Raw genomic sequence first — 27,860 nt, 5'->3', positions numbered from 1 at the left:
AAGTCTGAAGTTGTTCGGTAGGCGCTGCATAAGGCTAGTTTGAGTGGTCTTAGCGTTTTTCTTATTTCTTCTTTGTTTTTCTTCAGGTTACAATCTGGAGCCCAGATTATTACTCCATAAAAAATTATGGACATTACAGCTTGAATCATGATTTTCCGTCTTATAAATGTTGGTCCATGGAGATTTGGTAATAGTGGTCTGAAGTGGGTTGCTACTTTTCTTGCTTTCTCACAAGCTGCTTTGATGTGCTTGGCCATCCTGACACCCCTTGTGATTTGGAAACCAAGGGAGGTCAGTGATGTCCCTGCGGTGATTTGCGCTTCTCCAACTGTTACTTCGATGTTTTCTGCTTTTCTTGGCCCATGTAGTAGTATTGCTTCTGTCTTGTTATCTTCGGTGAGTAGTTTTTTCTTTCGCAATTTCTCTTTGATTTGCTTGGTGATTTGTTTTGTTTTCGTTTTTATTTCTTCTTCGTTTACACCTGTGATTATTAGTAGCGTATCGTCTGCATATGCAATGAGAACCAATTGACGCACAACGTTCAATCCGGGTTTTATGAACGGTCTCAAGGCACAGATGAAAGAATTTCGAGTGGAAATGCCGGCCTTTGAAAAACAATCATAGTTCGAGCGGATGTGAACGACTGGAAATATTTTCAGTTTTTTCGCATGTTCACTTTTGCTGAACGAGTGCAATTTTGTTTTATCTTTCAATTACTACGGGATTTTCCCGCTCAAAGAGAAAAGATTAATAAGTTTTTGTGAAAAAGATTTCAAAAGAGCTGATTGATTTAAATTGAGTAAAAGCAATACAAAATTAATGAAAAAAAAACTATTTGTGCTTCATCAATCTACTGATTGTCATTTGTTAAAGTACAAGCATGATTAGTCTTTCTTTACGTACAATTGAATATTTGTAGAAGCAGGAATGATGGAAGACTGATGCTAGTATGAAGGATTTTTACCCAGGGCTATTTGTCATGTCGATTTACTTTCTGGTTTTGTAGGAATCCTTTAGTTTTGTGCATAATTGGATTTTACTTTGCAATTTAGCTCTATCCCTGGCTTATCCATGAATGCACCTATACCGTCATTGTGACCCTGGTAAAAACTGGCAGTAGAATGTGTGTTCCAAAATACCATAGACCTACGGCCGGCTGTGAGATATCCAATGGCTTCTATGGCCGGCTACACAATTTCTTACAGCCTTTTATAGCCGATGGCGATTAAGAAACTCACAGCCAAGCAATAAAGTGTATGTTAAACGTCACTAATTACGGACGCTAGGACTTAGTGAGATTTTGGACCACTGCTCTCTTTCTGGGCCGTAGTATCTTGATTTATTTTACGAGGAAAGCTCCGTACTTTTGATGGATGCCTGCCATTTCTAATATATCAGAGCGCCTTCAGTTTTGTATGATACTGTGCAATACCTCTGGTGTGAAATAGTTGCTTCAAGCGCCGTGGCACGCTGCGGTGCGGCAGGCGGGCAGCCAGCGCTAAACGCGCATTGGCGCCTACAAACCTAACAGGGATACTTCACGCGTTGCGCAATGCGTGAAGTATCCCTGTTAGGTTTGCAGGCGCCAGTGCGTCGCCGCTCCGCTTTGTGCTAGGCTCTAATAGTTAATCTGGCGGAGTCAGCGTTATTCAATTCATGATTTTGAAATGTTTGCACATCCTGTATGGATTATTCTCGTTTTAATTGATGAAAAAAAAATATGTAATAAAGGAAAATATAACGTGTGTTTTGTAAATATTAAGGTGGTTCCGTATCAAACTTAATGATTTCCAAAGCACACGAATTTCTACACAATTTCTTATAGCCTTTTATAATCGACGGCGAAAAAGCAACAGCCAGGCGATAAAGTGTAAATCCCGGCGATGGGAACTATAGCCCGGCTGCACACTTTTTTATCGCTTCGTTTAGCCCGACCGTATGATTTTCTCCGCATTCTACAGCCAGCTATATGATTTTCTGTAGCCTTCTTTAGCCGGCTATAAGAATTCCTATGGTATTTTGAAACGCAGCTCTTATCGCCAATTTTTACCAGGGGACACTAATCTATGTATGAGGGGCTACTATTTCTGGCTCACTAATAAAAGCACCTACTTTCTTCTAGGGAAACTAACGACAATTGTGTTATGTTCCCAATATGAGTTAGAAAAAAGTTCCTCTGTAATGATATGTAGAAGTTGAAGCATCGTCGAAGCACATTCTGCCGCGAAGTAAGAACGCCGTATAAACATTTAAGAGTTGCCAAATTTCCTCGAATGAAATATGTTTTTTTGAAGAAAGTTTAGCATATTTTCCCTTGAAATTTTTAGATATTTTAAATTCAACTGTCAACAAAGTTATCTGAAAAATTGGAGGAATAATATTCTGAATTTGCCCGGCAAATTAGTTTTTCATTAAAGGAGGTATGGCAGCGCCTGAATGCTCATAAGGCGTTTTTCCGTAGCAAGTTAGCATGGCAGTATTGTCGAAGCACTTGGCCCTTCCGAGAATCGATACGTTTTCATAGGTTTGAATGGAGACGAAACAATGTTACCAAATTGCTAGAGCCGCCTCTGATGCAATTGGGCTACAATTTCGAGAGGCAATTCGGATACAGACTCGAGAGCTCTGTTTCCTTCGTCAAAATGGAAGTTCTGAGTGAAGCAATTTTTCGAAATTCTCGCGACGTGATCGGTCAAATTTCAATACATTTACAGCTTCTGTTTTGACCGGGCTCAACTGGTCGCTCATCGCCACTTTCCGGCCAAGGTATCACAAGCGCCATGCGACGTTTTAAAATTTCCGCCGCCATTTTTTTTGATTAGAGGAATTGCTGGCTGAATTCTGTTTGAAAACACTGAATTTTATCGGCAGCACAAAGGAAATTCAGTGAAATTTTCGTACAGATTCCATAGCATTTGTGACACTTTTGCCAGAAGGTGACGGCAAAGTCCGCAATCACATATCTCCTTTGCGGTGTCTGAAAATCTCCGCCTGTCTGTTATTTTTTTAAAGGAGAACAAATTTACATCATTCCTTTTAAGTTTTTGCAGAATTTTCTTCGCATAGAGAAAAAATAAAGTTTGACAGAAAGTCTGACGTCAGACGACAGAAAGTTATGTGATTGCCGACTTACACCGTCGATATACTTTAAAAGGTCACTTAGTTCTCTTACAAAAATATCGAATCTCTTGAAAATGTATGAATATTTTTCTGTAATATTTTCGAACTTGTTAATTTTGATTAAGCCCCTGTGACTAATTCAGGAAGTAGGAGTGGGTGAATAAATTTTCAAGAAATTTAGGTCTTTATCAACAGGAGTTTGTATACCCTTGCGGATGTTCATAACTTCATACGATGTTTTCCCTCGGCGTAGTTTGCATGCAGTGGTGAATTGCTTTTGCCTGTTTAATAGCGTCCATTTACATACCCTCACCCGGTCCATTCAATCATGACGCTGAAAATAGCTGCAAGCTGATATGCGGGTCGGTTCTCGATTTCCCACGCTCGGAGACAAATGAGAGCATTGCATCAGTAACGAGAGTTGACAAATTTAGTTGAATAAAATAGGATTTTCATTTTTTTTCAAAACTTCGGATTAATTCCCTTTGCAAGCTCTCAGACAGTTTTACTCGTACTTCAAACGACGAATTCCGACAATTTCAAGGGAAAATATCCATGAGTATTTCTTTTTAAAAAAAAATAGGTTACGCCTCGTGACTGCTGCGCGGCCCACCAGTGGCGTGGCGTGCTGAGCGATTCATCGACTGATCTGCCATTTAACCCTATGGAAAAGGATCGATATACAGGGTGTTTGCAACGAACACCTTAGTAATCGATTCTTTACCATAGCTTCAAATGGGGAAATATCGATAATAGATCATTCACGCCACGCCTCCGAGGTCCATCGATACGAAATGCTTCGCGTCTCAGGCGTTTTGCGTTAAGCGTTGCTCGTCTGATTTTATATTGTAGAGTAAGAAATGTGGAGTCAGGAAAAGAATATTTCGGAGACCGTAGTTGTCCAGTGCAGCGGAAAAATTAGTTTCATAAGCGCTTCTACGGAAGGGCTAGACATAGTGGTTCCTTATTGCAGAGTCAATCCAAATATCAATTATCAATCCTCGACGCTGTAAACTTTCTGACACTCTCAAAACCATCGGGTGAACGTTTCAATTAAGCCATAATGATCTCGATCAGTGATGTGAGCGTATGAAATGAATCGCTTTGAAAACTGGCAAAAGCGCCTGCAAACTTTCTTTTTTCAAAACGCTCAAGCACTCTCCAACTTTGATTAGCTCTTAAAGAGGCAATTTTTGGAATTTCAAATGACTTTTGCACCAAATGATCCAGAATTAACCCCCTGAGTTGACCTTTTTCCTTTCATCTTACACACCGTCACAAACAATGGCTATTGGGTTAAAAGATTCCAAGATCCATTATATAACGCGAATGTGCTATCAAGCCATTTTTCAATAAATCACATTGCTACATATTTCAAATGGGCATATTTCTATCAAACGGAACTAGGTGCCAATTTGAGTTCCTTTTGAGGAATTTAGAATCCCGGATAACGCGTTCTGTCAAACGGAACTAAGCGCCATGGAAAAGCATTGCGAGCATAGGACGGAACAAGCCGGACGCCCGATTCCGCCGCCAATCCAAGCCCCCCTCTACCTTCCTCACCCTATGGCGCTTAGATTCGTTTGATAGAAATACGTCCAAATTAAACTTAAAGTCTAATACTCCAATGATTTATAAAATTTAATAAGTTATTTAAAATTAGATTTTAACATTTTATTTGTATTTTTATGCACACTTAAAATACTACAGTCGCAAATTTCTTGAGAGTAAATTCTTATGTAACACATTAATTGTATCTATATCAACTGAGCCTGTATCAATTTTATGAAATAAATGAATTTCAACCTCAAAAATTAATCCTACCAACCTAAATTGATACGTCTTAAAATCACTCATCACTAATTTTACTTCGATGCATTGAAAATGACCCGTAGCTTGCTACCTTAATTAGTGGTCCAGAGTCGGACTAAGAAGTATCCTTTAGAGGAGAGGGTTCAAGGGCGAGGATGCTGAGGGGGGGGGGGGGGGCGTAGAGAAAATCCGTAGAAACGAAGTCATGCGAGTAACCGTAACCGTGCCGCCGGCGTGACTTAACCCACCTCAAAACAAATTTTATTCTATTTTGCATCTCAAAATCGTCATCTTCCTGCCGAAGTATCACAAGCGCCGTGCGACGTTTAAAAATTGCCACCGCTACTTTATTTTTGCACAGAGAAATCGTTCAAGCTGAAGCTGAAGCTGTCTGAAAAGTTCACTGAATTTTCGTTGTGCTGCCGATAAAATTCAGTGAAATTTCCAAACAGATTCAACCAACAATTTCTCTTCAAAAAAATAAAATGGCGGCGGAAATTTTGGAACGCGACATGGTGCTTGTAATACTTATGCCGGAAGGTGACCGAATGTGTCGTCAGGTGACATCCGGCAACATTGGAAAGTTCATGCGGTGTTTTCCCGTTTCACGGCAGATGAGAGCCGGTGCATCATTTCCGCGATTTAATTGATATCGTCCGTGACCGACGGGAGATACGGGGAGGGGGAAGGGGGTTACGTTTACGCGTTGTCGCGATCGCAGCTTGTTGCGCTGGTTGCAGGTGCACTATCTGCCAGGCGCAGGGACTGTAACAGGTCCCAATAAAGAGCCAACAGATAGCGATCCCTCCCGGATAAACGGGCTCACAAAGCGAAAAGTAAATTGAACTACCGCGCTCACCTCACGTGTTAGTCGGTCGTGAAAAAACGCGCATGTGCCCGAGAGATACCTCGTTGCTTGCGTGTTTCTTCGATCGATCGACGTTGCGGTTTTATTAAGGTGTTGAGTTTTATCGTCGCGTCTTAAAGCTGCACACCTCGACGTAAGGACGTAATTGCTTTCTGAAATGAGCCTTTTTGTCCGTATTACCGCATGCTTTTGGGGGCTCACGTGGGGATGCAGAATAGTCGTTACGTCTGACGACTGTGTCCGAGAGTCGTGGTATGTCGTTTGTGGCGTGCTGCTGGGATAGATAAAATGTCTGGTAAAAGAGAGTCTGAGAGAAAACCGGGAGGTGCTTGGACGGTTACCACCGTTGTATTGTCCTCTGTTTAATTCATGATTTTATCGCTTTAATGAAATTTTTACACTCAGGAGTCGAAAAGATTTTCCGATGGATTCCTTGGAATTGCCCTGCCGTGCTAAGGAAGAGCGTCGTATGAAAATTCGAGAGTTGCCAATTCTCCCCGAATACAGTCACCGAGACCGTCGTTATCTTGTTGCATGCTTTAACTGAATCAATTAACGATGTGTGGTTCTGATTTAGTAGATTTCATTGATAGTGTGACAGATAGTGTGAATAGATTTCATTTTTCTCAATCTCGCCTTCAATTCGTCTGCATAGGCAACTAATCTGTCTGAGAGCGCGAATAGTTGTCTATTCGAAAGCTTGCAGTTATCTTTCTCCATAAATTGTTTTGCCGGAACCTATACTGCCGTGCTAAGGAAGAACGCCATATGAACCCACAGACGTTGCCATATCTCCTCCAATAAAAAAACAAATGACCCAGGGAAATTGTGAATATTTTTCTCAAAATATTTTAGACGATTTTGTTTCCAATTTGATCCAAAATATCTGCAAATTTTAGGGGGAAAGAGGCATAACTTTCCTCAGAAATACATGTTCTATCCTGGGAAATTTTGCAACTCATGAATGTTCATACGGATTTCTACCTTAGCATGGCAGTATAGCCAGACCCATATCATTCAACAAATTAGGGTATAGCGCTGGAATTTTAAGGGATAACCCCTTACACGTTTTTCTGTGTAGAAAGCCTTCGGTACCCTACATCTTAGAGCTTTGATTTCGTTTTTAATCGAGCCTAATTTGATTTACTTAATGTTTGATTTCAGATATTAAATAGGACAAATAATATTTTTGAGTTAGTGACGATCGAAAGCGTGTTGCACAAAAGCGCTTTGGATCGGCGGCAAGATACTGTGATATTGAGCGATGAACTCGAGTCATCGCCCGACGATAAAAAACTTAGACTAAAAGGTGAGTCCCACTTTTTGCTCTTTTGGACTTGTTGTTGGACACATTGTAATGTAGCGCAGTGCGGAATCCCATGGACAGAAATCGAAATTTGACTTTCAAATTTTTCAAATGTAGTCATGATATTCACCACCAGGACAATTTTTCTGACACGGGTATACTTTTTTCTTAATTTTCCTCCAAACGCCCATTTAAATGTCGATTTGAGGTGGCGGTTAGCTCGATCTGTCCCATAAGAAAAACACAGTATTTAAGTTCTCAGCTTTCGATAAAATTTTCTTGATAGCCATGGATATCCCTTTGCAAAGTGTAGCATAGTAGTAGATTTATTATATTATGGAGTTTTCCACAGAATATATTTAAGGACGGATTTTTTTCTCTCTTAATTATTTTCAAAAACTGCACTCATGCACTTAATTATCCAATTTCCTCGATTCAATTTTAATCCGCCATCGGCTTCAGGTTCAAAAACGCGGATTTTACTGAAATTTAGAGTCCTCTATTGGCACAATAATTAATTTAATGCCACGCATTATTAGTTCTCCAGTGCATTGTACGTCGTTCCTTAGACGAAGGGACATAACTACATTTGGATTTTATTTCAATCACAAATTGAATCTTTAGCAGGAGTCTGGTCGGAGTATTTTAATTGAAAGTTTCATCGACTTTCCTTATCATACGTTAAAATTGACACAATTTTTTCCGAAAATTGCACGGCCTTATTCCTGTGCTTAATTGAATTGTCTGGGTCAATGTTGCAACCTCAGAAGGAAGTGACATTCTAAGACTTCACCGTCGAAATCTCGAAATCCAATTTCCCGACCCAACTCATGACAGAACTCACTCTATTGACAATTTTGCTGCCATGGACTAAGTTCAATTTTCCGTGGACTGTTACGAATCGGACGCACTAAGATCAAAAGGAACTTTCTTCATTGTAACATGAGCCCTGGTTCGTATAAGAATGCAGACGTAACGGGGCTCATATCATGATGGGTATAGTTTCCTTTGATTTAAATACGTTCAATTCGGATTTTGTCTGGCGCAATCCTCTCGTCTCAAGTTCGAACTTCCGTCCCTCCCCATGAACGAAACGTGAACTCTTTTGTCCGAGCACCCTAAAATACCCTTGCATCTCAAAAGAGGAAGTTACCGTCCCCCGATATTTGATACAGGAGAGAGTTCTCAACTTTTTCACCAAACCGGTAGAAAATATCCGGTGACATTTTCCTCTAGAAGATAAGTGCTAATTGCCGAAAGCCGGAAGTTCTCTCGATGAACAGCTTTGTTGTAAGGAACATTTTCCCAATAGCACGAGACAAGAAAATAGCCCAGGGGTATTCTGCCATACTACTGCCGTTCTAAGGAAGAACCCCGTATGAACATTCGAGGGTCTCCAAATTTCCTCCGATAAAATGTTGATTTTTTTAAGAATGTTATGAATATTACTCCATGAAATTCTCATGAATTTTAGGTAAAACATGCGGGAAAAAATATCTGAAAAATTAGAAAGAAAATGTTCTTAAGTTCACCAGGAAATCCGGTTTTTATCAAAGGAAATTTGGCAACGCATGAAGGTTCATACGACGTTCATCCGTAGCACGGCTGACTTATTATAGTCAGCCGTTATGGGATTTCCAGTCGGCAACAAACGTCACAAAACATGCGATACATATCACCCTCTTACTTCCGTTCTCATACAAACATCGTTTCATCATGGTGTAAGAATGCAGCAGCAAAGTGCACGAAAATATTCAAAACGCCTTCAAATACTTTGGTATGCAACACGCACATTCATGGAGCACGAATAGTTGCATTCAGGCACTATCATACATTTCGCGTTATTCCATTCACCTACCAACAGAGCGAGCGGGATATTCTGCTGCGCCTGCGCTAAAGAGGGGGTCATCCGCATTTTCGAACGGTGCCAAATTTTCCTGGATAAGACACATATTTTTTAAGGAACTTGTGAATGTTACTCATTCGGTTCCTGCAGAGTTACATTTTCAATTTAATCTAAACGGTACGAAAATTTCAACGACAAATATTCGTAAATTTTCTCGAAACTGGATTTTATCGGGGAATTTATTGCAACGTTTGAATGTTCACAAGACGTTTATCCTCATCACGGCGGTAATTATTGCAATTGCAGATTTTTGGAGATAAAATGAGATATTCCTGAGGACTGTGAATGTAGTTCACTCTTTATGGAAGTGGGTTTACGCTGTTCTGGCTCTGAAGAGGTTCAATATTCGATTGAACAAGATATCCTTTTTTCGGAGTTATTTTTCGTTTAAAATTAAGGATACATTTTATTTTGACCATTTGTTTCAGGCCAGATGATATACATGGATAACTGGCGGATGATGATGTACCTGGGAACTCCTGTGATGCCGGACCTGCACGCTTTGATAACGACCGGCCTCTATATCAACGATCTTTCCATGCACGATTTCAGCAGGTAAATATATGCAACTCAAGCTTTTTCTCCCCTCGACGTTGAAATATTAATATAAATATAAATATTTTGTGAGCTGTTGCGTTGCTAAGACTTATTTCACTCCATTCTGCAAACTTTTTCGGGACGCAGAAGTTAATTATTTGGGTTGAAATATATATATAAAGTCGCTTTATAACGCACTCTGGCGTTCTACGACACCCAAGCGCCACATATGCCTGTCTTCCCAGAGGTTATCGGGCAACTGACACCGCAACATCTCTTTGTCAACGCCCTGCCGCCAACCCTTTACGGGACGTCCCCGTCGCCTCTTCCCAGGTGGTACCCAATCCAAAACTTGTTTGGGCAACCTCTCCTCCGACATTCTTTGCACATGTCCATACCAGCATAACTGCCTGGACATGACGTCGTGCACGATATCTTTCTCAACCTTCATCACCTGGCGAATTCTCTCATTACGGACACGGTCCCGTCTCGAAATGCCGGCAGATCGCCGCCAAAAATCCATTTCAGTTGCCCTCAACATTTCTTGCGTTCTTTTCGTCAAAGGCCACACTTCACTACCATAGAGCACGATACTTTTAACGATGGCGTCATATATCCGGTGCTTGTTTGCCTTTGAGATGCTCTGATCCCAGAGCACCCCGTTCAGCATCGCGATGGCTCTCCTGCCCTGGATGATCCTGTCCTTAATTGCTCTATCCATCCTTCCATCCTGATCGAGCCAAACACCGAGATACTTATACTCGTCACACTCTTCGATGCGCCGTCCATCCTCAAGCTCTATGCTTTGCCGTTGATGCGCTGCTCCCACGACCAGCTTCTCTGTCTTGGACACACTAACGTCCATGCCCCATTTCCGATATTCTTCGACCAACTTCCGCGTCATGTAATCTGCATCTTCCTCATCTTGAGCTACAACGATCTGGTCATCGGCAAAGCATAGAGTATAAAGGGTCTGCCCATCAAGGAGTGGAACGCCCATTCCTGCAACCTTCTTTTTCCATTCCTCTAAAACGTGCTCTAGGTATACCTTAAATAGTGTTGGTGACAAACAACAGCCTTGTTTTAGCCCTTTTGTGACGAAAAAACCTCCGGACAACTCTCCACGACATTTAATTTTTTCTATCGTCCCGTTATAAAATGATTTAATTGCCCCCACAAGTCCTTTGCTAAAACCCCTTTCGAAGAGGTTTGGAGCGGCCAGGAAGCCGAAGAACAGGCTGGTTTTAGAGCCGGTAGGTCTACCGTCGACCATTTGTTCACCATTACCCAGGTCATCGAGAAGAAAAGGGCGGTCAGCCAGGAGCTGCACTTGGTGTTTGTGGATCTTCAGAAAGCTTATGACAGCGTGCCGTTAGTGAAGCTTTGGGAAGCCTTGGAAAAAAGGGGATTTGGGTTGAAATTCGATGTTAAAACAAGAAACCGCGTTCCTCAGTTCTCAATTATGCAAATTGTTCAATTTATTTCCCTTTTAAGAATTCCACGACGGTACTAATCAAAATTAGATTAACTGTGATTCATGTTGCCTAATTTTTTCTCGAGCCTTCTTGTCTAACGCACATTTAAATGGAACAAAGCCCTGCAACTTTCTATAAAGTTGTCTCAGATTATGAAGAATGTATTCACAAAATTTTAAGTTAGGGAAATTAGGTTATCAGGGAAGTGTGGTTTAGTAAAGCATGATCGTATTTGACGCTCATTTAATCTTCTAAAAATACTTAATGTCAGTAGGATTCCACTGAGTCAAGTGCAATAATTTATAAACATTTAAAATGAAAAATCTCTCTGTTTTTGCCTTAAATGAAATTTTCATTGAACCTTATTAATGAAAAGAAGGTTGTTACTTTCTTAATATTCTAATCATTACAAAAGTTATGATTGCCGATAAAAGGGTTTTGTTCCAATCAGGCGTACTAAAGCTAATACATATAATTACGTATTTCAATGCTATACTTTGGAGCATGCTTTTTCATACATATTTTTCCCAATTTGTTTTCATGAAGGACTGCGTTTAACAGAGACGATTTAATCCAATTTCAATCGGGCAATTTGATTTTTACATAAAAACAATTGCGCAAAGTCCAGTGAATTTTCTGCATAGCACGAATCGAATTCGTTAAAATTGTTAAAGGACCTGTACAAATGCTCTCCTGAAAACACTTAAAGTGCCCAGGTAAATTTGGTAATAGCTAGTGCGGCTTGGCTCCTTTCTGCTAAACGTGGTCCAAATGTGACTCAAAAGCACAACCTTGAACCATACTGCCGTGCATAGGAAGAACGCCACATGAACATTCGAGAGTTGACAAATTTCTCTGGATAAAACATGTAGTTTGGAGGTAAGTTGTGTATTTATCCCCTGAAATTTTCAGATATTTTAGAGTAAACTCCAAACAGGACTGTCTGACATTTTTGAAGAGAGCTATTCACAATTTTCTATGTGAATTGGTTTTTAATGGAAGGAAACATGTCAACATCTGAAGGCTCATACGGCGTTCTTTCTTGGCACACCAGCTTAGTCCGTGAAAAAATTCGGTGAAATGTATTAAAGCCGGTATTTGTGTGAGGGATCTGCATTTAGCCGCACTCTTGTCCTTTTTGCACGAAGACCGCAGAATTTATTTCGTAGATGATGTTTATTTTCCTAGAGACCTGATGTTGGCAGGCACGCAACAGTCGGTCGAGCTGAAGCTGGCTCTGGATCAGGAGCAGCTGAAATCGAAGAAGCTGGAGGAGTCGATGCGGAAGTTGGATGAGGAGATGCGGCGCACGGACGAACTCCTCTACCAGATGATCCCCAAACAGGTCGCCGATCGCCTGCGCAACGGTGAAAACCCCATCGACACTTGCCAGGTACGCAGTCAAAGTCAGTCAAGAGTCAAGAGGAATAAGCGATAATGGAGAATTTGCATGCAAATTTTTTATTGCTTCATCTGAAAGTGCCAAATGAGCTGAATTTGCAGTATTTTTTATGGTTTTTACCTACAATGGGAAATAGAAATATACAATGGGAATATATATTTAAAAATGAGAAAATGCACCGCCTAGTGACGTCATCTGGCGGTATCTCTGACTTAAACACATGTATTTTAGCAGGTTGAGTTATTTTGTCATATCTCCTCCAATAATTGTTCAATTCATGAACCAAGGGTATCCTCGTGTTCAGTTCACTCAGTAGTTTCCACTTAAACACAACATTCGTCAAATTTTTGACACCTGCAAATTCTCTATTGAAACATGTTCACAGTTGATCAGAACCAACTTTTTAAAAAAAATAAAAATTTACATCGTAAAAATGGAGAAATTCACAATTTGATCTGCACGATTTCTTAATTCATAAAATGAATAAACCTGGCTTATTCACAGATTTTTACAAATCAATCGCTTTAAAAATCTTAAAAGTCGGCCGGTAAATCGCTAGGTTTCATGGGCTTGAAGAGTTGAATTTAACATCGAATATTTTTATTTGTAAGAGTGTGAGTGCGTGTCGCAGTCGGTGGTTTTGAAATTTCCTAGGAAACAACAGGGTTGATGATTTGGCCATGTGGGATGAATTTAGTCATCAACTGAAATTCTCATCACAGAGGGGAAAAGATCATCCGAGCCAGTGGCGTGGCGTGCTTTGCGATAAATCGATTTACCTGTCATTTCAGCCTATGAAACAGGATAGATAAACAGGGTCTTCACAACGAACACCTAAATAATCGATTATTCCTACCAGAGCTTATTTTGGAGGCATATCGATGAGGGATCATTCGCGCATCGCTACTGATCCGAGCTCGAGATTCTCCATTGAAAAATAATGTCTAAACGACTCGTGCGTTCAACCGTGGTAATAATACATTTTCTTTTTTATTACATTCGAAAGACCTGTGGATCTGTAGCAATATTATGTTTTGCCCTAGATGTTTGACAGCGTGTCGATACTGTTCTCGGACGTTGTGACATTCACGGAAATATGCAGTAGGATCACCCCGATGGAGGTCGTTTCCATGCTCAACGCCATGTACTCCATTTTCGATACTTTAACGGAGAGAAACAAAGTTTACAAGGTAAGACGGTGACTCGCATGCCTGCACCCTCGTAACGAGACTTAAATTTCCATCTATCTCACGATTAACCCGTAAATGGAAGTAAATCTGCATCGTGCGCAGCATTGAAGATTGTCACAACGGGACTCCCGCACCCTCGGGGATACCAAACCGCTCATTTACAACGTGAGCCACGGTTAGCGAGTGTACTAATGCACTTCAAGGCTCACGTAGCGTTGTCTCCGGTTGCAGGGAAGACAGGCTCATATGTTTCCATTTGTACGTGACTGTAATTGAGGCAGACTTGGGAGCTACATTCAAATCCTTAGAGGGGAAGTTTTCTCCCCGAATAAGCCGGCATAAACTAAGGAGATGGCTCCGACCCGATTTCCAAAAGCTCTGAGTATTCATTCCATTGTCGGCTCAGCATTCTATTCATGGTCGTTCTGTAAACAGTTGCTTTCCTTACAAGGCTCAATTTAATTCAAACTATGATTAGTAGAACTAAGAGGCTTAAGGAGGCCTTCTAAATGACATCATAAAAAATAAGAGACATTTTCCCCGTTTCGATTAAAATTCAGCGACATAAATTTGAATTTGGTTATTGCTAGGGATATCCATCGATGGTGAGACTGCAGAAATATGTACATTGGTTTGCACACTTCCTGGCGTACTTTATTTTTTTATATGGAAAACCACTAAATGCCATGTGTTTAAAACTTCTGTGATTTTTCTTCTGTGCGTAAAGAATATTCTGTAAAAATGTTAAACAATTATGTGGCTTTAGTATCCTTTCAAAAAATAAAATAGGTACGGAGATTTAAAGATGCTGCAACGGAGATACGCACTATTGCAGTTTTACCATCGGTACGGATTTGCCACAGCAAAAAGTATAAACCGTATAGGGAAGAAAAATTTTTTAGGATTCCGGCAAGCTTCAAGGGAGGTCAGAACCCACTTTAAAATTTCATAAAATTCGCATTGAATTTTCTTTCATATTTTGTATTCGCAAACCATTGTAATCCCTTTCAAGGACCCATTCACAAAGTCATGTCACTGAGTTTTACTCGAGACTGGCAAAAATTGTCCTTTTTATAATGTCATTTTGAAGGCCTCCTTAAGCCTCTCTCATTCACGATGTAAATTAAATTGCTCCCTCAAGGACCTTCTTAAGAAATGGCTATTAGTACAACCCTGATATAAGGAATCACATGCTAAAAATACTGGGAGGTTGGAGTCATTGTTCAAACAAAAAGATTTCCCGTTCAAGGCATTCGACAATCGTGATTGTCGAATTTTGGCTATATTTGGCTTAATTGTTGGCTATGTTCCTTTTAAATTTAGCATCATCTATTAATTGTAATGCAATCGGGGATAATAAATTTTCCTTCGCAATCATTTCAATTCTTGACAATTCTGTGCATGGTGGAAGTCAAGTATTGAAAGTATGCATGTATGTCCAAGGTTCCTCTGCTCTTTTTAAAAAAAATTCTTGCTAGTTTTTCTCTTCTTTGATTTCAAAATTGGCTAAGCATTTGTCAGTTTTAACTGTATTTGTTATATACCAACTTAAATGTATCTGCATTTAAGTGCGCACACACTATTTTGCAGCTTGCAGCAACCTATTGCTTTTTATGACAAAATGTGTGTGCGATCTGCCATGCTTGAGAATATCTACACCGATTAGTATGCCAGCACACCTAGCAGCTAGCATGATCTGTATGGAAGCTTTAAATCACACTGTTCTTCGTAAGATTTTGCGAGGAAGAAGTTTTCCAACACTGCAAATATCATAAGATTGTACATATTTCCGAAAAAATAAAAATGAAGTTTTAGAAATTTCAAATGAAGTGCGCATGTTGTTCGAATTTCAACTTCTGAGCAAGACTTGTACCCGTATGCTATACCTTTACCCCGTAAAATGAAGGCACACTGTAAACATTTCCTTCACGACCTCCTATCAGCTCCAATTCAGCTTCTTCTTTTTTGTGGCATTAAAAAGTACTGCTAAAAAGCAACATAGACATTAATTGATTGACTTGAATATAGAGGTTTTGCAATTGACGCCAATCTTTCTTAAAGAGTAGAGTGAAAAGAAAACCGCAAGTGCTCATCAAAATATGTAAATAGTAGAAACAAAAACATATAAAACTAACACGTGATTTTTCATTTTAGTTTACTTTGTAGATAGTTTATTTCTTTTTTTTAATTTTAAGAGGAGCAAAAATTTTTAATTCTTCAAAGGAAATGAGATGCTGTCCAGTAAATTTGTGAAAAAGGGCTAAGAATATCAAAATGAGAGGAGAACAAAATCATCAAACAAAGAAAGTATCATATACATATGAGTCGCTTTTATAGCGCGCTTTGGCGCTTTACGACGCCTAATCGCCACAAAGCTCGGTCTTCCCACAGGTCATCAGGGAGTTGACACTCCCTCATCTCATTTAACACCCCCTGTCGCCAACCTCTCACTGGGCCTCAGAAAGTATTAGTACCTCTCAGAAAGTATTACCAAATATTAAATGAAATGTTTGCCTCATTGCATTGCAGTTGATTATCCTCTCATCCGTCGGTAATAGTTATTCCTAGTAACAAACTTCATTATTACTGTTGATTTGCCTTTGGTTCTAGTTTTAGTGTTGGGGAGAGACGCAATAAAAACTGGGTTTTTTGTTTTTTTTTTAAAGAGACAGTGAATTAAATTATTTTCTTTTTCCTTTGTTATAAATCAGATGTATCGTGCGTGTCTACAAAGTAAAGCAGCACTGAAAAGACCTCTCCATAGGCCAAAAAATTTTCTTGAGGTCGGAATACTTTTTGCAAAGACGACTTTCAATAATGTACATTTCAATGTATACAAATAACAAAAGAGATGATATTTTAAAAAGAATTTGACATCTCTTAGTCAAGTTTCAGCGGCAGTTCAGACCGAACGGAAACACAATGAAATACCTTTGAAGATCTACCTACTGCTGATTGAAGTGCAAAAGAATCAGGACTTTCGCGATATCAACCTGCACTTACCTGTGAAGGAAAAATACTTTTGTTTGTCTTATAAACGATCCTAGGGAATTGAGCGCTAAATAAAGTGTACATGAAATGCTCGTAAATAATAGGGTAATAGAATTTACTGAGTAGCTTCTCATTTTCTGAACTCAGTGGGGAAATGAAATGCCTTGAAGTTTTACAGTAACATGAATGAATACGTACAAGGTGAATCCGTGAAAAAATTACGAAAAGTACGAGCATCTCTGAAGATTATTTTTGACACCACCAATATAATGATTTAGTTTTAGATTCAACTAATCAGCAAAAAAGAGAGTAGGTGGGACCAAAAAAATTATTTCATTTTAGCACCCATCTATGAAGTTGTATTTATTTAATTTTAAAAATAAATACAGCAATGGTACATTTTTGCATGTGATTAATTGAACAAAATTTGACTTAACTCAATCGTCAATGACAAATTTTTCGTCGTGAATGAAGCTGTCCATTTTCCAGTAAACAGTCACAAATCGATGGTGAAGCTACCAAACCACAGATTTCAATTGTGCTGTTTGAAAATTTTCTCTCGAATGTTATTTTTTCAAAAAGATTGGTACTGCTTGACTTTTTTGGGCAAAATTATCAGAAAACATTTTGAAGAGAACGGAGGATAAACCTAGGAAATTTTGTGCAAGAATAATGAAAATGAAATGCCTTTGATAAAAGATTTAGAACACCGCAAATCGAGACGCATAGTTTGGTAATCTCACCATCTATAATATGAATGGTGGAACTTCCAAGCCTTGTATCTCGATTTGCGGCGTTGCAGACTTCTAGTTGTTCTTTCATTTTGAATAGAGAAACAATCAACTTCAATTTACCAAAACCTCCCTGATTGTTCTACTACTAGGCAAAGTCCAACAAAACTGCAAGGAACGATGCTGATTTGAAATCTCGCAAAAAAATAAAATAAAAGCGGAGATTTCAAAACACTGCACTTTTCAAACTCCTGAAAAAGGAGGTCCAGTGCTTTCATCATCGAATATATCGATGGGCAACCACGATGTTTCCGTTTGCGACATTGCGGCCTTCCCGTCATATTTTATTTTTTATTTGAAAAACTCGTGAATCTAATCTCTTGGTATCGTCTCTGATTTTTCTTCTCTGCTGTTAGTAGAATATTCGATTTAAATCCAAGCTTTAACTATGGCTCGTTTCTCTTCGAAAAAATAAAGTAGGAACGGAAATTTTGATGCAACGGAATGGATATACGTGGTTTTGGACTGAAATAATCGATATGGCTTTCTCCACCCTTATCTTACGACTTCCTTTCCCAATGTGTCTCTTGAATCCCACGCCCGAATGAATTTATTCTTTATTTTCTTCTTGAATCTTATAATTTTCCTCTCTTGAGCTTTAGTTTATATCTGGTAAGTAGGAGTTGTTGGGTTTTATGTTGACCTTGGGTTTACCTCGCACTGCTTTGGGTATTGCATGATGAAGATCTTTGCGCCAGGACGACCCAGGGCTGACCCGGCTGTTTGTGAACAGGTGGAGACGATAGGGGACGCGTACATGGTCGTGTCTGGGGCGCCCGAGCAGGAACACAACCACGCCGAGAAAGTCTGCAACATGGCACTGGATATGATCGACGCCATCACTGACCTCAAGGACCCATCTACAGGTCAGTGTGAACCCGAAGATCCTTTTGTCCGAATTTTATATCATATTTCAAAAATGGTATACCCAGAAAAATATGTGAAAATATGGTTCTCAAACATTGGTCTAACTTCCATGAAATTAGATTTAAAAGAACTGGAAGACAAAGCGCATAAGTGCATTTTATAAAAAAAAAAAAATTGAAGCATCGATGATTTCAAATAATACTAGTCTTAAAATATAATGTGTGCAAAATTTAGCGCTAATATAAAATTTTTAAGCATCAAAAAATGAGTTTGAACTTCCTTTCCACCTAAGGCTTCATGTAATGTTGAAAAACTGTGTACAAAATCTGCACACATACGCCTTGTCCATCAAGCCTCTCATTTAGTTAGGAGTGCAGCAGGTTCTTCATTGTGCGCTTTCGCAAGCAATCCATAAATTTCCTACGAACTATTAGACAGCGTAATCGGTGTAATTGAAGCAGAAAAATTCCCACGGTCGCGGGAAACAAAAGGCGCCTCTACGAACGCGTACCCGATGTAGCGCCTTCGACACTGAGAAATACTTCCAACGCTACACCGTTTGACCCTTGATATCTGATGTGCAAATTGCCTACACTGCGCCTGCCAGAGTGCACACCTTGTTTCGAGGCATAGTGTCTATCCGCGATCCACGGATCGGGCGATCGGCCACATTTTACGCGTCTGAATTTATCTCGGCTAAAACTACTTCCATGAAACAGCGCAATTTGAAAATACACGACAAAAATTTGAACCGTCTGGAGCAAAAACACAACTTACTTTGGCTCGATAACTTTTTGATGAAAGTTATTCGGGCAGACATGAGTTGTTTCTACTTCCCCGTCATGGATCTTACTCAGTATAATAGTTGAGTATTTCGCGCTTGAAGAATCGTTATCCATCAAACGGCAACCGAATTACGATATTCGGTGTACAATTCACTATTAGCTTGGTCCATAGTTGCACAGATCCATAGAACGTCTCATAATTGCTATGGCTATGGATACTTTATTTGCCAGTAGACTACCTTGAGAAAAATTGCCTGGAATTACTGAACCTGATTGGTCGTAAGAGGAAAATCATCCTTTTAGCTTGCTTAACTGCCCATCTTTACGAAAAAGAAAATTTTGGGAAATTTGTCAAGAACTTGCGGCCTTGTGCAAAAATGCTTCAACTGTGGTCGCGATTCGACCGCTCAGGGTATTTTCCGAAGTTTCTGATGGAAGAGATCATGGGAACTTCGCCAAGACGAGAAAGCAGCCGTTGTAGCGAAAAATGTTGATGATAAATTTCCAGTTAAATGTAAAATAAGTAATATTCATGTCGTATTTCCCGCTCAAGCTAACACAGGATGACAGGACCAACGCAGAATATCACTGTTATTTGGTCACGCCTAACTTTGCGTGACTTTCTCGTTCAGTCTAAATCGGACTAAACTTTACAAATAAGGAAACATTTTATCTGGTTAATTTAGGAACTACACATTTGCCCTTAATTTACCCATGCAGATAAGCACTTTCATAGATGAGTCAGAAATGGTAATCCTGAATTGAAAATTGTAGTCTATTCAGCTCAGATTTAGTACCTCAGATGTGATTTTCTAGAAATAGACTGCTAAAATATGACCCTAAAATATTCTTACCGCGTTATGAAACCAGTATTTCAGCAAATTTATTTGATACATCGATGGCAAATGTGTAGAACGGCGTATATCCGTTTGCGACGTTGCAGAATTCCTATCGTATTTTGCTTTTTTTTAAAAAAAACTAGAAAACACAATTTTTTTTGAAACTTCCTTGATTTTTCCTCTCTATCATCAGAATATGCTTTATAAATCACAAGCTATAAAGTCGGCTTGTTCCTCTTCGAAAACATGAAAAGGGGCGGAAGTTTTGTCACACCGCAATGAAACCACGCGCTTCCGCTCTTTGGGCACGGTTTTTGACACCTTTCACTCCTCGGTCAAAATAATCTTGGGCAATAAGTGAGTTTATGGCGATACATGGGTTGTCCAAAAAGTAATGCAATGATCGACTTTTAAAGCGAAGGGAAAAAGTTTAAAAAAATCAGTGTACATATTTGTGTAGATGGAGTAAAAACAAATAAAATAAGACCTTGTTGAGCTCTTTTAGTCGAAAATTGACCGAGAGATCATGTTTCTCCCGCGGCATGTTGAGAGACACCCTCCAGGATTTTAGGGGTACTTTTTGCAAAGAAATGAACGAGTGACTAGAGCAACAAGGTCTCATTTTCTTGGTTTTAACTCCGGTTACACGAATATGTACACCGATTTTTTCAGTTTTTTCCGTTCGCTCTGAAAGTCAATCATTGCATTACTTTTTGGACAACCTATGTAACGCCATAAACTCACTTATTGCCTAACATGATTTTGACCAGGGAGTGAAAGGTGTCAAAATCCATGGCCAAAGAGCGGAAGCGCGTATTTCCATTGCGATATGACAAAACTCCCGCCCCTTTTCATGTTTTCGAAGAGGAACAAGCCGACTTTATAGCTTGTGATTTATAAAGCATATTCTGACGATAGAGAAGACAAATCAAGGAAGTTTTAAAAAAAAAATGTGTTGACTAGTTTTTTTAAAAAAAGCAAAATACGATAGGAAGTCTGCAACGTTGCAAACGGATATTCGCCGTTCTACACATTGGCCATCGATGCATCAAATAAATTTTTCCAGTTATCAAATAAATTTGCTGAAATACTGGTTTCATTACTGTTTTTTTTTTTTAAAACGCGGTAAGAATATTGTAGGGTCATATTTGATAATCTCAATTCTGGAGTGAGTTTTTGGTTGGTTATTTCTCAGGTTCGCATCTACAGATCCGAGTGGGGGTGCACTCCGGGGCGGTGGTGGCAGGGATCGTGGGGCTGAAGATGCCTCGCTACTGCCTCTTCGGCGACAGCGTGAACACAGCCTCCAGAATGGAATCCACCTGCGAACCCATGAAGATCCACATCTCCCAGTCCACACGCGATCTCCTCTCGCCCAACTACAAAGTCAAAGAGCGCGGAGAGATCCAAGTCAAAGGCAAAGGTACCTTTCCTTTTCATTTAATCGTCCTTTCTCCAGGACAAAATCTTAACACTCACACTCATAGCATAGCTCACCTTTAACTAAATACCTTCAATACGGAGGTCTACTCGAATAACTCCTGAATTTGGTATTTTCTCTGGTCGCACCTGACTACTGTGATAGCGAAGAGAGCAGTAAGTGTCAAATTTTCAAAATCGAGTTTCCTTCCAAATTCGTTTAATCTCTCTCAGATAAAATCACTCAGAGAGCTTAAACAACAAGCTTAATCTTAATTGTGTCAAAATGAGACGTATGAGAGAGCCATCAGTGCGTGAAAAATTACTATAGTTTCAGGTAAGACAGCAGTAGTTGACATTAGTCCTCTAGAGAGCCAATGAAAACAGTGCTTTCAAATAAAGTGCAGCCCTCTTCTGTCAATTTCTAACCTGAAAATGGGTTTGTTGTGTGTCTAAAACACAACCACGAAATCATGCGAAAGATAACACTTACGGCTGTCTTGCCTAATACTATAGCTTTACATGAACATGAATAATTAATGTATTAGAAATAAGTCGGTCGATTTTTAATCGTTCAAACGACTTCTAGGAGTCTATCGGATGAATAGTAGCAATTTGACAAAGAACAGAGGCCTTCCCTGGGACAAATACCATGAAACGTCTCGTGGAGACAAGACCTTAGTAGGAGGGTGTTTGGGTTGATTAGGGTGAAGTTGTGGGTGTAATGGTGATGTTTTTGTGTGACTAGGAGTGATGAAGACCTACTGGCTGGAGCGGCCTGAGGAGCGTCCACCGCTCTCGCGGAGCATCCCCGCCCGGAGCGACGGCTCGGAGGTGGAGTGGGAGAAGTCGGCGGACACTTTGATCGGGATCGTGGACGGGAGCTCGCGGATCTTCTCGCCGCCGCCGCAGGACCAGGCCGCCGCCCGCATCTACTCCCCCGTCACCTTCACGGAGATCGCCCGCCGATCCGTCGCCAGCTCCCCTGTCCGGGAGGCCGCCGCCTACGCAGCCGCCACCGCCTCCAGTCAAGGTAACACCACCCTCCACCCTCACTGAAAAAAAATTCTCGGCGTTTTTACCAAGGTCCGTTGGTACCTTTACCATCTCACTTTTTTACCAAAATTATTGGTAATTTTACCAAGAAAGACTGGTAAGCTTACCTAAAAACCGGTATTTTTACTATTTTTTTCAGGTAAGAATACAACTTTTATTGATAATCAATTCCCGGTAACTTTGCCATTTTATCTCGGTAATTCTACCACAGTCGATAAAAAATATTGGCGTTTTTACCAAGGGTCCAGCAAAATTACCGAGAAAGTTCAATAATTTTACCAAAATTTCTAGGTAACATTACCAATTCCATAAATGGTAATTCTACCAAGAAAAAACTGGTATCAAATAGAACCCTGAATTCTTGGGAATTTTACCCTCTTCTTAGTAAATGCACCGAGATTTTTTTTTCAGTGCTCCTCTAATCCTAGCGAAAAGGGTTGGTTTATCCGGCTAACTTTGCCCAACTCCGCTATAAAACCAGGGTCGGAATGACATTTTTAGCGTCCTCCCCGAGCAGCATTTTACAACGGAAAAATCGCGATATTATTGGTATGGTATATGGGCATGTGCAGAGAATGGCTGAAACCAGGTTGCCGAAGAAGGTGTTGGAGTGGGTCCCCCCAGGTAGGCGACGGAGAGGGCGTCCAGCCAAACGATGGGTGGAGGGCATCCGTGAAGAGATGGAAAGATGCCAGCGTCCGGAGGATCTCTACCATGAAAGATTCCTGTGGAGAGTAGGCCTCGCTGAGATCCCTAGCGCATCGTAAAAGCGGCTTATACATACATACGGTAACGCGATATTTTGAAATTAAGTTGTGATTTTGTTTACGATCATTTTCTGATCGTAAAAATATCAACATCTGAGTGATTATCGCAATTTTTTATTTGATAATATTGCAATAAATTGACGTCGAGAAAATCGCGATATTCTCCGATCATATCGCAACTTACAGCGATCACTGCCATTTGGGTATAGGCCGAACTTTGGTTGACGCTCTAGAAGTAGGCGCTTCTGGAGGGGGGAGGGTGCCCAGACCACTCTTTTCCCTTGGAAAAAGAAAATGTTCGGTCGGCAAGATGCCAGGAAATTTTTCCGAAACGGTCTTTGAAAAAAAAAGCATATAACTTTGAACAGTTTTGAGATACCAATATTGTGAAAATATTGACGCCTGAAAGGAACTGGATTTGGCAGATACAGTTTATATATCGAGGTACAGAAGATTTGAAATGAAGTCTCAAACATTTTTGAATTTCTTGTCTGTTTGGCACCGTTCCAATGAAACTATCATTGAAAACGTTAATAAAAAGCCTTAGGCCCGAGTAATTCATCATTGATCAAAAATGGACCACTAGACAAGGTACGAATTTCAACATTCTGATACATGCTTCTTCACCAAAATTTCACGTAAAACACGATGCGCACAACGAAAATTACCAAAATCTACTCCTTACGAAGATCTTTAATGAGTCTTGATGCGTAAATTCAAACCACCCGCTCATGAAAACTCAATGCTCTACGTGATTCGCATCGCGGGCTAAATGTTATCATGACAGTCTCTGCGATATAAAAATCTGGCAACCTCAATTTTGACCGTTTGGCTCAGCTTTAGCAAATTTCTTATAGTTTGAACAACACATGGTGGGAAAGGAACATTGCTCGATTGAGAAGCTTGCTGAAACCGTTGTAGTGCGCGATTTGACTCACGTAGAGCTTTGAGTTTCTTGTCAGCGGGCAGTTCAAACTCCTCGTTACCAATGTGAAATAAAAACGTTGATATCTGCGTTAGGAGTTAGTTTCAGTAATTATCGTTGCGCTAATCATGTTCTACGTGAAATTCCGGTTAAGAAACATGTATCAGATTGCTTAAATTCGTACCTTGTCTAGTGGTCCATTACCCTTTCTTTTTGCCCCTTCCTTGATCCCTGAATTTCCTGAAAATTCGTAGTAGATAATGAAAAGTTCTACTTACTACAGGAGCTCGTTGTAATTCACTCGGAGCTGTGTTCACGTTTTCGGATGACGATCGGAGCTGGGGCAGTGATTCTGCCAAAAATTCCGGAAAAACCACCGTCACCGAAGGCACAACGGTCCTAGTTCCGGCCATCCCGATCCGGACCTTCAATGCTCAGAGGAGCTCACCTTTCACGACAGGAAAATCACCGGAACCTTCAAAAACACCTCCGGATTCTTCGAAGACACCGTCGAGCGAGCCTCCGGATTCTTCACGACTTCTGCCGGATCCGTCAGAGGTAAGGCGTCACGCAAGATTTATATCAGCAACTAAAATCCTATCAATGCTAATGAAATCATTTTTAAGACGCTCGATGGACGAGGTGAGGCAGGAGAGTAAGACGGTCCATAGGTCGAATTACAAAGAAGGAATCAAAATTTAGAGAAAGGAGAAAGCCATTAAGAATATTCTTTGGCGGGAAATATTTCTTTGAAATATAGTTTTTCAATTAAAATTACTTGTTCAAAGCGAATAAGTGCATTAAAAAAAAAATAAAGCATCGATGATTTCAAATAATACTAGTCTTAAAATATAATGTGTGCAAAATTTAATCTGCACAAATACGCCTTGTCCTTCAAGTCTTTCATTTAATAAGGAGTGCAAAAGGCTCTTCAATGTGCGCTTTCGCAAGCAATCCATAAATTTTTCTACGAACTATTACACAGCGTAATCGGTGTAATTGAAGCAGAAAAATTCCCACAGTCGCGGGAAACAAAAGCCGCCTCTACGAACGCGTACCCGATGTAGCGCCTTCGACACTGAGAAATGCTTCCAACGCTACACCGTTTGACCCTTGATATCTGATGTGCAAATTGCCTATACTGCGCCTGCCAGAGTGTACACCTTGTTTCGAGCCTTCGAGGCACAGTGTCTATCCGCGATCCACGGATCGGACGATGGGCCACATTCTACGCGTCTGTAATTATCTCAGCTAAAACTACTTCCATGAAACAGCACAATTTGAAAATACACGACGAAAAGTTGGACCGTCTGGAGAAAAAAAACAACTTACTTTGGCTCGATAACTTTTTGATGAATGTTATTCGGGCAGACATGATACGTCTCTACTTTCCCGTCATGGATCTTATTCAGTTTTAAGACTGAAATTACTTGTTTTAACTTGTTAACTTGTTTGTTTGTTGTTGTTTAACTTGTTGAGAAAATAACTTGTTCATTAACGGCCCATGGGCGATTACGACGATTTCGCTGGCCCCTAAGGTGCCAGTGTAAATATTTTTTTATAGTCTATACAGGGTGTTCGAAAAGTCCCCTCCCCCCCTCTAACTTTTGACCTAATTGAGGTAGAGATTTGAAACTTGGAGGGTGCTCTTAGATCAAAGGGAGCTACTTTTTGACCCCCTCAAAATTTTGGGGGGCCCCCCTTAGGGGGTTACGGACCCTAACTTTTTTTTTCAAATGGGAAGACCCCCTTTGTGATACCTCGTTCGAAAGAACATAAAAAAAGAAAAATTTTCGCGGAAACCCGAAGTCATTATCTCAAACCGTTTCAAAATGGCGGCCGGTCAAAGTTCAAAATGGCCGAAAATTGGCACCTCTGCTATTTGCGCATGGATTTGCTTGAAACTCGGTATCTGGGGGTATTTTGGCACGAGAAAAACGAATTTGACGTTAGATTTTTAAAAAAACCCTAATTTTTCAAAATGGCCGCCGGTTTAGGCTCGAAATTTTGACAAACGCGATTTTTTGCCAATGGATTCACCTGAAATTCGGTATCAGGGGGTATTTTGACCCGAGAAGAACGAATTCGACGTTAGATTTTTAAACAAACCCTCATTTTTCAAAATGGCCGCCGATTAAAGTTCAAAATTGTCAACAATTGGCAACCTCGACTTTTTGCCGATGGATTCCTGTTAAATTTCAAGCTTCAGCTTCAGGATTCTCAGCTTATCGTTTTCCTCCCACCCAGATATCCCCAAACATCGAGTTTCAGGCGAATCCATCGGCAAAAAGTCGAGGTTGCCAATTGTTGACAATTTTGAACTTTAATCGGTGGCCATTTTGAAAAATGAGGGTTTGTTTAAAAATCTAACGTCGAATTCGTTCTTCTCGGGTCAAAAACCCCCAGATACCGAATTTCAGGTGAATCCATCGGCAAAAAATCGAGTTTGTCAAAATTTCGAGCCTAAACCGGCGGCCATTTTGAAAAATTAGGGTTTTTTTAAAAATCTAACGTCAAATTCGTTTTTTTCGTGCCAAAATACCTCCAGATACCGAGTTTCAAGCAAATCCATGCGCAAATAGCAGAGGTGCCAATTTTCGGCCATTTTGAACTTTGACCGGCCGCCATTTTGAAACGGTTTGAGATAATGACTTCGGGTTTGCGCGAAAATTTTTCTTTTTTTATGTTCTTTCAAACGAGGTATCTCAAAGGGGGTCTTCCCATTTGAAAAAAAAAGTTAGGGTCCGTAACCCCCCCCAAGGGGGGCCCCCAAAATTTTGAGGGGGTCAAAAAGTAGCTCCCTTTGATCTAAGAACACCCTCCAAGTTTCAAATCTCTACCTCAATTAGTTCAAAAGTTAGAGGGGGGGAGGGGACTTTTCGAACACCCTGTATAGTCTATAAAATCCTGAGTGAAGTAAATGTAAAGTGAAATTAGCGCCATAAAAGCGTTTGACACTCCGTAAAAAGAGTGGATTCCACTCCGCAGTAGTGTAAGTTGTTATTCCTCAAGGAGAATAGATTCTGCTCCGTTTTTCATTGCTGCTGCTCGTCATTTCACTTGGGGTTTTTTGGCGCTGTAGAGACGCCACGCAGTGGATCCAGTCAATAGGAGATGGTTGGACAAAATTTGGAAACTTTAAACGCATATAACTCCGTTTTTACGCAACTTTGAGCTTCTAAAAGTGGTTCAGTCGGATTTCTTGTGAAGTTTCCTTCAAGAAGTACCCCTTGAAGTTTATAATATGACGGAATAAACATTAAAATTTGCAGATTTTGTCAAAGATTTAATGTTCGTCCTCTCTAGTTGACTCGATCCACTGTGCGCCGGCACCAAACACTCAAAATGATTAAGAGTGCGTACCCACTGAAAATATTGCCTCTTCGGGCTATCCTTTTATCAGTGGGCGCTCACCTGTGGACGTATTTCGTCACCCTCCGGTCAAAGTATCAGAAGCGCCATGCGACGTTTTAAAATTTCCACCGTCATTTTATTTTCTTACAGAGAAATTGTTCAACAAAGCTGTCCGAAAATTTCACTGAATTTTCTTTGCACTGCCGATAAAATTCAGTGAAATTTTCAAATAGATTCAACCAACAATTTCTATGTAAAGAAATAAAATCGCGGCGGAAATTTTGAAACGTCGCATGGCGCTTGTGATACTTTGGCCGGAAGGTGACGATTTATGCTAAAAGGAACTAGAGACAGGTGGGAAAGATGAGGTGTGCTCGTGCAAGCCTCATAAGAAACAATGTAAAAGTGGGTGCGATTCCCATCGGTCTCTCCTTCTTTTTAGCATGAACA

At 40.2% G+C, this 27,860-nt stretch overlaps 1 protein-coding gene across 2 annotated transcripts in view; it reads left to right on the top strand.

Annotated features, from left to right (window-relative positions):
- Gyc88E (Guanylyl cyclase at 88E) overlaps nt 1-27,860 on the top strand; it is a 111,878-nt gene that overhangs the window by 79,833 nt on the left and 4,185 nt on the right. Inside the window, exons 7-14 of one of the 2 annotated variants that reach the window (XM_019058000.2) lie at nt 6,965-7,109; nt 9,441-9,567; nt 12,213-12,417; nt 13,470-13,616; nt 18,132-18,264; nt 21,085-21,312; nt 22,057-22,341; nt 24,340-24,614. In XM_019058000.2, coding sequence (XP_018913545.2) covers nt 6,965-7,109; nt 9,441-9,567; nt 12,213-12,417; nt 13,470-13,616; nt 18,132-18,264; nt 21,085-21,312; nt 22,057-22,341; nt 24,340-24,614 — 1,545 coding nt within the window. Of the gene's footprint in view, nt 1-6,964; nt 7,110-9,440; nt 9,568-12,212; nt 12,418-13,469; nt 13,617-18,083; nt 18,265-21,084; nt 21,313-22,056; nt 22,342-24,339; nt 24,615-27,860 lie in introns of both variants that reach the window. The other variant, XM_019057998.2, reaches the window with a different exon arrangement.

This window comes from Bemisia tabaci, chromosome 7 (genome assembly GCF_918797505.1).
Source record: "Bemisia tabaci chromosome 7, PGI_BMITA_v3".
NCBI lineage: Eukaryota > Metazoa > Arthropoda > Insecta > Hemiptera > Aleyrodidae > Bemisia > Bemisia tabaci.
Note: the sequence above shows the minus strand (reverse complement) of the source record. Positions and strands in the feature narration are given on the sequence as shown.